This window comes from Asterias amurensis, chromosome 11 (assembly GCF_032118995.1).
Source record: "Asterias amurensis chromosome 11, ASM3211899v1".
Taxonomy (NCBI): domain Eukaryota; kingdom Metazoa; phylum Echinodermata; class Asteroidea; order Forcipulatida; family Asteriidae; genus Asterias; species Asterias amurensis.
Window position 1 is genome coordinate 9,105,436 of NC_092658.1, and position 10,998 is coordinate 9,116,433.

At 37.9% G+C, this 10,998-nt stretch overlaps 2 protein-coding genes across 2 annotated transcripts; both read left to right on the plus strand.

The window, feature by feature from the left end:
• Positions 1-471: 471 nt before the first annotated feature.
• Positions 472-1,494, plus strand: LOC139944176 (ficolin-2-like). The gene has a single exon (XM_071941142.1). The coding sequence runs from the start codon at positions 472-474 to the stop codon at positions 1,492-1,494; it is 1,023 nt and encodes a 340-aa protein (XP_071797243.1).
• A 2,636-nt stretch (positions 1,495-4,130) lies between these two features.
• Positions 4,131-5,138, plus strand: LOC139944423 (ficolin-2-like). The gene has a single exon (XM_071941438.1). The coding sequence runs from the start codon at positions 4,131-4,133 to the stop codon at positions 5,136-5,138; it is 1,008 nt and encodes a 335-aa protein (XP_071797539.1).
• Positions 5,139-10,998: the final 5,860 nt, after the last annotated feature.

Genomic DNA, 10,998 nt, shown 5'->3' on the forward strand with positions numbered 1-10,998 from the left:
TTTTTTGAGTAACTCAAATAGGTGTTACCACAAAAAATTAAAAACAGTTTTGAAGCCGAAGCATCGATGCAAGTTATCACGGGAGTATAAATTTCAACCATGGAACCAACAGCCGTTAAAAAATACCATCGACCGAGACCCCCTCCCTCGTCTCGACCTTCCTTGTTGGTGATAAACTTCTGGTAAAGACTCCAATCAATGCCGACGAACGATCAATATCAACTATGGTATACGAGTCTAACTCCGCCCCTACAGTTGACCAATCAGGGCATTACACACATCAGAGTGTAAGATACTGAATGTAACCCCAGCGGCAGGTAGACTGCGTCATCATCTTCTCTAAGATTACCTCACGAGCTAATTTCCGCCACTTTCCACCAATTCCTGCATCCACTGCAAGATATTCTCTGGAAACTTTCAATTAAAATTATGGCTTGAAAAAACATCGCAACGATATTTTCAGATAACACAATGTGGGTTTCAGTTCGTGCTGCCTGTTTCGTGGCGATGATACATGTAGCTCTTCTGTTGAGTGGCCAGGTGGAATGTCTTGACAGACATTGTGGCGGATTTAATCATCAAATGTTCAGTGCAGAAAACAGAGCTCTGAAACACTCCACATTCATGAAGAAAACTGTATCCAATCATGTCATATGTGGACGGGACTGCTACATTGATAAGAACTGTAAGTCTTTCAACTTCGACAAATGCAATAAACTGTGTGAGTTAAACAACGGTACGAGAGCTTTGCATCCTGAAGATTTCCTTGAAGATCAAGGGAGTGTTTACTTTGATACAGATGAGGACACAGTTCTCTTCTCTTTGCCGGATAGTTCTGTGCATCACTACAAAAGTTGTAAGGAGTTGTTAGAGGCATGTTACTCCAAGAGCAATGTATACGTAATCTACCCAGAAGGGTTACCTGATGGTCTGGAAGTCTACTGTGACATGGAGACTGATGGAGGGGGATGGATTGTATTTCAGAGACGGCAGGACGGCAGTGTGGACTTCTACCGCACCTGGGCTGAGTACAAGTCTGGCTTTGGTGATCTTTCTGGTGAGTTCTGGCTTGGCAATGATAACTTGATGACTTTAACTTCTGATGACTCACAGGGACCATGGGAGCTAAGGGTGGATCTTTACGACAATAATGAAATGGCATTTGCGAAGTATGAAGATTTCAAGATTGTTGGTGAAAAGTACACCCTTGAGTTTGGCGCATACGATGCAAGCAGTACTGCTGGTGACTGTCTTTATTGGAACAACGGAATGCCCTTTTCTACGATGGATAATGACAATGATGAGTGTTACGGTAATTGTGCTGAAAGCTATGAAGGAGCCTGGTGGTTTCCTGGAAATCCTGCATCTCACCTAAATGGTAAATATTACCCAGCTGGTCCTAATTTAGACGGCAACGGTATCAAGTGTAATAGTTGGCGATCTGGGTATTCACTCTCAAAATGCAGCATGAAAATCCGTCAAAATAACCTCTGAATGTTTCGTTTTAATCGTATCAGATTAAATCAACGAAAGCAATATTAAGAGTCATTAATAATCTCACTTAAATGGTAATTATAACCCAAATGGGTCAATAGTGGCCCGTGGATTACCGTCAACTGCCACCGGATTGTTTCACGTAACGAAGTGCGATATACTGTATGGGCAATAGTTAAATTGATTACCATTCATTTGAACAGCGAGTGATTTTGTGGCTTTACTGTCGGGTCTCAATGGGTGCACATCCAGTTACCTTCACATACACGATAGCTTCTGCGTTGTATGTAATGTGTTGTGCTGACGTGGTTGTATCAATGGGGTTATACTGTTTTAGATAGAACGCATCAACCTGTTTTAGCTGCATTGTGAACAAATTTTAAAGGCATCTCATTGAAAATATTTACCACGTATAAAGGTAGGAAGAAAAGCGCCATTTTGAATTGACCGAGTTTCAGCTCAGATGGGCGTAAATCAAACGCATACTCCACGCATAATCAAGTCATTACAATCATGTTCGTATACTTTGATATTTTAAGGCAGTGGACACTATTGGTAATTACTCAAAATAATTAGTATCATAAAACCTTTCTTGATTACGAGTAATGGGGAGAGGTTGATAGTATAAAACATTGTGAGAAACAGCTTCCTCTGAATTGACGTAGTTTTCGAGAAAGAAGTAATTTTCCACGGATTTGATTTCGAGACCTCAGATTTAGAATTTGAGGTCTCGAAATCGAGCATCTGAAAGCACACAACTTCGTGTGACAAGGGTGTTTTTTTCTTTCATTATAATCTCGCATCTTCGACGACCGATTGAGCTCAAATTTTCACAGGTTTGTTATTTTATGCATATGTTGAGATACACCAAGTGAGAAGACTGGTCTTTGACAATTACTTATAGTGTCCAGTGTCTTTAAATAGTTTTTGTAATAATTTGTATTTTGAAACAAAGGGGACAAAGACAATAGATTCATTTTATTTAATTCTTAAACCAAATAATGGGACAGACTAATAGATCATTTCTGTGTCTTTTTTTGTGGAAAAGTACATTTGTTTTAAAAGGAAGAAAACAAGATTAGAGAAGAAAAATATCACGGGCAAACATTGTACATGAACATATTCAAGTTGCTCTGAATCATGAAAACAATATTGTATCGTCAAAAATAACATGGGTGCCAAGTCAAAAGCAAGATAGCTAAATTAATATATCATCTCATACAAACAAACAATTTCGTATTAGGTTTTAATATTTAATAATTTATCATCAACACGGCTGGGGGTATTTCCAGTCTTTACCAACGCATATTACTTGCTCTCCACTTCCTTTCATTGACGCTATGATAAGGCTAAGTCAATTTGAGAATGTTTATCCAATCGCAAGTGATGGACGGTTTTCACATCATCTCATAATTACCTGAGATAAAGCGGTTGGGGATTTTGACTCAAGAAAAGATATGGAGCCAAAAGAGAAAAACACATCGATTGTTAGATTGAAAGGATGCTTGGCGAAGAGCAACTTATACTTGTCACCCTGTTCTAATGTCATCGAATAAGATGGACAGTTTCGCGAAAATGCGGGGAGGGGGAAGTCACAATTCGTAAAAGGAAGTTTTCTGAATCCAAGTGTAAACAATCTATTTTTTAGATAACTATGAAACATGCAAAAAAAAGTTAATGGCCTGACGTTTCGACCCTAGCAGAGTCTTTCTCGAAGGCTAAATGACAACACAACAAACATGAACAGGTAACTAAGTGAAACATAAACAGTGAATTGGAAATACATGAATGGGGTTAGAAAGCATACATAAAATGCTTTTTTATGTATGCTTTCTAACCCCATTCATGTATTTTGTGTATGCTTTCTAACCCCATTCATGTATTTCCACTTCACTGCTTATGTTTCACTTAGTTACCTGTTCATGTTTGTAGTGTTGTCATTTAGCATTCGAGAAAGACTCTGCTAGGGTCGAAACGTCAGGCCATTAACTATTTTTTGCATTTATACTCTCGGTCCATTTGGTTGGTAAGTTGTTTGCAACAGCTAATTCTATTTTCTCAACTATGAAACATTTTACAATTCCTTTAAACCCTGCTTTAAATCAAGCTATTCTACAACAAACATCACTTGACGACACACCAACTCCACAAGTTTGGCTCAATCAAGCGGGTGAAGTAAGTTTGGATTGGAAGGTTTTGTTCATCTTGCCATCCAATGTCTGATATTGATATTAAAACTCCATGCACGTCACAGATGACTCCTTTAGGCACGCAACAAAGTCAGCTCAGCAACCAATCAGAGAAAGTTGTGTCACTGGTGTCAAGAGGAAACTGACCAATCGCACGTCACTTTGTGTTTTACTCATTACAGCAATTGTTTCAACCAATCAGTGTTGAGCGTAAGCTTGTCTATGCTTTGGTCTGCTGACCAATCAGGGCGTTATACACATCGCAATGTGAGATACTTGATTATCGCAACAGGCAGACTGCGTCATCTTCTCTCTGACTATGAACGAAACGGTTTCGTAGACCCAACACATCGGCGCGGCCTGTTCATGCATTTTCACTGGAACTTTCAATTAAAACTGTGGCTTGAAGAAACATCGCAGTGGTTACGATTTTGGGAGTAAAAAAAGATGGGTGTTTCGCAGTGTGTTGCCTGTTTGGCGATGATACATGTAGCTCTTCTGTTGAGTGGCCAGGTGGAATGTCTTGACAGTCAATGTGGTGGATTTCATCATCAAATGTTCAGTGCAGAAAACAGAGCTCTGAAAAACTCCACATTCGTCAAGAAAACTGTATCCAATTATGTCATATGTGGACGAGACTGCTACATTGATGAGAACTGTAAGTCTTTCAACTTCGACAAATGCAATAAACTGTGTGAGTTAAACAACGACACGAGAGCTTTGCATCCTGAAGGTTTCCTTGAAGATCAAGGGAGTGTTTACTTTGATACAGATGAGGACACAGTTCTCTTCTCTTTGCCAGATAGTTCTGTTCATCACAACAAAAGTTGTATGGAGTTATTAGAGGCAGGTTACTCCAGGAGCGATGTATACGTAATCTACCCAGAAGGGTTACCTGATGGTCTGGAAGTCTACTGTGACATGGAGACTGATGGAGGGGGATGGATTGTATTTCAGAGACGGCAGGACGGCAGTGTGGACTTCTACCGCACCTGGGCTGAGTACAAGTCTGGCTTTGGTAATCTTTCTGGTGAGTTCTGGCTTGGTAATGATAACTTGATGACTTTAACGTCTGAATGCTCACAGGGACCATGGGAGCTTAGGGTGGATCTTTACAACAATACTGAAACGGCATTTGCGAAGTATGAAGATTTCAAGATTGTTGGTGAAAACTATACTCTTGAGTTTGGTGCATACGATGTAAGCAGTACTGCTGGTGACTCTTTTAAAGAGAACAACGGAATGCCCTTTTCTACGATGGATAACGACAATGATAAGTGGGAAGATAACATGGCTGTACGTCATGAAGGAGCCTGGTGGTTTCCTGCAAGTCTCGCATCTCACTTAAATGGTAAATATTACCCAACTGGGCCTAATTCATACGGTTTGGGTATTCAGTGGATTAGTTGGCGATATGATTATTCTCTCTCAAAATGCAGCATGAAAATCCGTTAAAATGACGTCCGAATGATTCGTTTTAATCTTGTTCAGATTAAATCAATGAAAGCAATATTTAAAATAGGATCCTGCCAGCTAACAAAAAACACAGGAGTTCCGTTATCGCAAAAACACGCATCCACATAATCACCATTTATTATTCATGAATTCTCTTTAAAGGCAGTGGACACTATTGGTAATTACTCATAATAAATATTATGCCTAGCATAAAACCTTACTTGCGTAACGAGTAATGGGGGAAAGGTTGATGGTATAACACATTGTGAGAAACGGCTCCCTCTGAAGTGAACGTAGTTTTCGAAGTAATTTTCCACGAATTTGATTTCGAGACCTCAGAATAATATTATAAAATTTTGAGGTCACGAAATCAAGCTCTGAAAGCACACAACTTCGTGTGAAGTCGACTCTCAACAACATAGTTGTTGAGAGTTGAACAGAATAACTTATTTAGAAAGTTTTGCTATTAATTTGATATGAACAAAAATATGGAATAAGTAAAATATTTTGTGGTCAAAAGTAGATCAATTTTTAAAACTAAGGCGGAAGAAAATTCTAAATTTTGATGTTTTACCAGTGTTTCGTTGAAGTGGAATAACAGTGTAGAGGGCTGGTGTTTACTGTGCATGACCGGGTTGGTGGCTACTTGGCCATGCAACACTGTCCGCTCCGGATACTTTTGCATATGCAATCGTGTCCGGGGCTATGTAAGAACCGTCCGGTGGACATGTACATGACTGTACATGTACATGTATGTGCGTGCGTAAGCATGCATGCACTGAACCTACGTATGTGCAGCATGAATATTCACGTATTTTTATGATTGCAGCGAATACCCAAACGGCCGAACGTTTCCCATGTCATTCATGACATGCACTTAGCTTGTAAAAAAAAATGCGAACGTGTTCCGTCGACCAAGGGCGTTTAATTTACTGCAAGGACGGTTTTGCACGGGGGCGGACACAACTGCATATGCAAATGTTTCCGGGCGGACACATTTGCATTATGCAGCAGCGTCCGGGCGGACACGATTGCATGTTTTGTTTTGTTTGTTTTGTTTTTTTTATTTCCAAATATCACAATAAATAATCATGAAACTATGGTGGCCCTGAAGGGACATCGCATATCGCAAACGTGTGCGCATACGTATGCAATGTCGTGAAACAATTCGCAAATATGTGCGCACACGAATGCAATGTCGTGAAACAATTCGCGAATATGTGCGCACACGTATGCAATGTCGTGAAACAATTCGCAAATATGTGCGCACACGTATGCAATGTCGTGAAACAATTCGCGAATATGTGCGCACACGTATGCAATGTCGCGAAACAAGTCGCGAATATGTGCGCACACGTCTGCGAATATTATTTGCGATGTCGTGAATTTTATTGCATACCATGTTGCATACCTTTGAATAAAATGTCTAACGATCTGGGGGGTTTCTTTCCAACAGTGAGATAAGCGGTAGTCATTGCAGCAGTAGTCTTTGTTGTGAGGCAAGCGAGGCGTGTGGTCGTCCTTGGCCTGGTGCCAAGTTCCTGGGTATACACATGCTTTACAGAGGGAGCCTGCTGTAGCGCCACAGTACTCCCTAGATCGGTAACAAATTATCCACAACTATGACATCATCCTAATGGTATGCAACATGGTATGCAATAAAATTCACGACATTGCAAAACAAATCGCACTCGTGTGCGCACATATTCACGATTTGGTTCACGAAATTGCATACGTGTGCGCACATATTCACGATTTGGTTCACGAGATTGCATACGTGTGCGCACATATTCGCGATTTGTTTCACGACATTGCATACGTGTGCGCACATATTCGCGAATTGTTTCACGACATTGCATACGTGTGCGCACATATTCGCGAATTGTTTCACGATATTGTATACGTGTGCGCATATATTCGCGATTTGTTTCACGACATTGCATACATGTGCGCACACGTTTGGGTTATGCGATGTCCCTTCGGGGCCACCATATGAAACATACAAGAAAAAAAACAACGAGTGATAAGAGGAGGGCACCAGGAAAAAGCCTAGGCTTGTACAGAGCCTGGACCCTTTGAGCTCTGTGCAAAACCGTCCGGCGGACATTATTGCATATGCAATAATGTCCTCCAGATAGTATTGCATAGAGGACATAATTGCATGCGACACCGGACACCAACCCGGTCATTACCACACATTCATAAATACCTCAGACAGTTTCGCTATTCCTATTGGTAGAGAGCGCGTCACGTTGGGGTGTTTAAACGGTTGATAATGGCCAGCTGGAGCTGTTTATAACCGGTTATACGTTTAGATGCATACTACGCGCACGAATGCATATCCGAAAACTGTCTCCGTCATAAAAATGCAACACACGTACAGAGCTCAAGTACGTCGGATAAGTTTTACAGAGTTTCTTACTTTTAATACGCCTTTTAACTAAAAAGGCATTTATGAATGGGGAAAAAAGAGTAGTGACTCGTTCTTAAACTTCAGTTTAAAACCTTACAGGGTCGTGGCCGTGCAATAAAGGCCATCACCATGTTTGAAAGAAATGTATCACTCTGCACTTTGCATAGCCCGATTGTGTTCCCAACTTTAAAACTTCTAATGCCACATTTTGCATAATGTACGAAAGTCTGTATGTCAAAATAGTTTGCAAATACAGTGCATGTGAATTGGAAGATTGAGTCTTAAGAATTTCTCAAAAGTATTGAATGTGTTTATTTGTTGTTCTGGTATAAATTCGCACCTAAACTGCGCAATGTATTTTAGCTCACGGTTCCCCCAATTAAGCAAGTGCAAATATTTCACCTGCGAGTTGAATTTCTGAATTAAAATGTTCTGGTGTTGTTTCCCTTTGTTTAAACTGGTATTATTTGTATGACTAAAGTATGTTTACCAAAGCGATTGTATTTTCATTGTGAATCGAATAAAAAGAATTTGTCTTTAGACAATTTGGCTGTTCAGTTATATTATGAGTAAAAAATGAAACAAATATACATAAAATAATAGGAAAATATGTGTTTGTTAAACAAATGTATTTCGGACACAATTCTCCCAATTTGAAGAAGTTATTTGAATTAAAGTTATAAATGTGTTGTTCCCTTCATTTAAACTGGTATGCTTTATACGTACAAATGTTTACTAACCATTTAGCCACTGGACCGCCCAGCCACCTAAAGCGATACACTGTATTATGCGGTAGGAGGAAACCTCGTTATAGCTTTTGTTTGTAGAAAATAAGAAACATCCAAATAAAACTAGATGGTCAATAGTAGGCCTACGCATTGGTGAATCCATCTAGTTGGTTATAGATCATTATTAATTCTCCCTTCACAGTTGACTTGTCGAAGCTAATGAGGATGAAATAATTTAGCACTTACCCAACAAAACGCTTATTAGTAAACACAAAGAGAAACTGTATTTATCTTTCATGGTGATAATGTCGAAAACTTATGCCTTCGCAAATAATCAGCACTGAGCCAGATAAAAGCCTTGAAAAGCTATTGTGTCCATTTTATCATTATACAAAAATAATCGCCATAAATATTATCGGCGTTTAACTAGGGGGTTTATTGTGTGCCCCCCCCCCCCCATGAGGACTTGTACAAATATAACCAAAAGGGTCACAAATTTGGCATTTATTTATAAATAATAAGCCTTGGCTATCTTTAAAAAATTTGAACTACGATTCTAGTAATTAACTGCAGGAATATTGAGAAGAAACAAAAAAAGAATTGACTAGAGGGCTAAAGTGATTTGTTTTAATGTGAATCAAATAGAAGAACTTGTCTTCGGAAAGCTTGCTGTAAAATAAAATATCTATTTATACATGGTATATGGAATTAATCTTTTAAAATTTTTAAATATAATTTTAATTACGCTTTTTAGAATTTGTATGTTTAACATTTTATTGATAAGTCGGAAAGACAAGATTGTTTGCGAATACAGTGCATGTGATTTAGAAGCCGGAGTCTCATTTTGGAGTCGAATTTACAACCATTTGTTGAAATTGATAAGTGTTAGCTAAAGCGAATGTAGGCCTATGAATCGAATAGAAGAGCTTGTCTCTAAAAAAGTTGCCGTTTGATATTTGATATTATACATATGTATTTTGTATATCTGGTTAAATTTTTTATATATTATATAAAATATATAACCAGTACATACAAATATTTTCCTTTTGAAGTAATATGAGGTCTAACTGTTTGGTAAAATAACTGTATTTAGGACAGGCTGAAAGCGACTCAAGTTTCGAATGTTGAAATGTGAAAATGTCATTACTTTTAATTACGCTTTTTTAGAATTAGTTTCTGGACAATGGTATTGATACCTACAATACGGTTACTTTAAACCATGTTTGTAAGAAATGTATCCACTCTGCATTTTGCATAGCCTGAGTGTGCATCTAACCTTAAAACCTTGTCACATTTTGCAAAATGTACGAAAGTCTGGATGTCAAGATCTTTTGTCAATACAGTGCAGGTGAATTGGAAGATTGAGTCATATTAAGAATTAAATTTTTGTTCTGATATAAATTCACTCCTTGTTGTTGTTTCCCTTAAATTAAGCTAGCATTTATGAGAATAACTGTTTTCTAATAAAGCAATTGTATTTTTTGAATGTGAATCGAATATAAAGCTTATCTTTAGAAAGAACTGCTGTCAAGTACAAACAAACAAAAATTACATCAAATAATATGAATAGATCTTGGTGTTTGATAAACATTTATACTTAGGATATGCTGGAAGTGATTTGTAATTTATCTTTTAAGATTTGATGACGTCATTTTAATTACGCTTCTTAGAAACTGTATGTTGACAATTTTATTGATAAGTCGGAAAGTTTGCTGTTTAGTACAAGAGAAAATAAAAAAATAAAATATTGTAAAATATTATGAATAGATTTTAAAATCTTTTCATAATTATTTACGTGATTTTTTATTTGAAAAAAATATTAATCTGAAAACTTGCTTTTCAGTAAAAAAAAATGACATAAAATATTGTTTTGCTTCTTAGATATTGTATGTTAAACATTATTGATAAGTCGGAAAGACAAGATGGTTTGTGAATATATTAATAGCGCATGTGATTTGTAAGCTTGAGTCAAATTTGGAGTCAAATTCAAAATTAATTTCGGACTGAGTAATACTTCTGATTTATGAAAATCCACTCTTTGAGAATGTTTGACTCTTTCTTAAGACTCAAATACTATTTGAAACAAGTGAATATCGTCTTATTGCTGTTCCATTCTGATTATTTCATTGAATATTTAAAAAGTTGTCGCTCCTATTAAACATTGCATGATTACAACCAAAGAATTTTGTAGCTCGTTATAAGTTTATCTGATGTGATTGTGAATGAAGGTAACAATAAAAACTTAGCATGGATTACAGATAGAGGTGGCATTTCAACATGACTATAGTGCCATTGCAAACCGCGCTATTAACACCCGTTGAATCACCCCCAGCGAAGCTGCTGGTGCGGGGAGGAGGGAACTCATTAGCCGCAATGATTGAAATAATTATACAAACCATTCCTCCTCACACATCATGGGCCTGTTAGAGCATATTCACCCTTTAAAGGCAGTGGACACTATTGGTAATTACTCAAAATAATTATTAGCATAAAACCTTACTTGATAACGAGTAATGGGGAGAGTGGGGTAGTATAACACATTGTGAGAAACGGCTCCCTCTGAAGTGGAGTAGTTATCGAGAAAGAAGTAATTTTCCACGAATTTGATTTCGAGACCTCAAGTTTAGAATTTGAGGTCCTGAAATCGAGCATCTGAAAGCACACAACTTCATGTGACAAGGGTGGTTTTTTCTTTCTTTCATAGTTATCTCGCAACTCC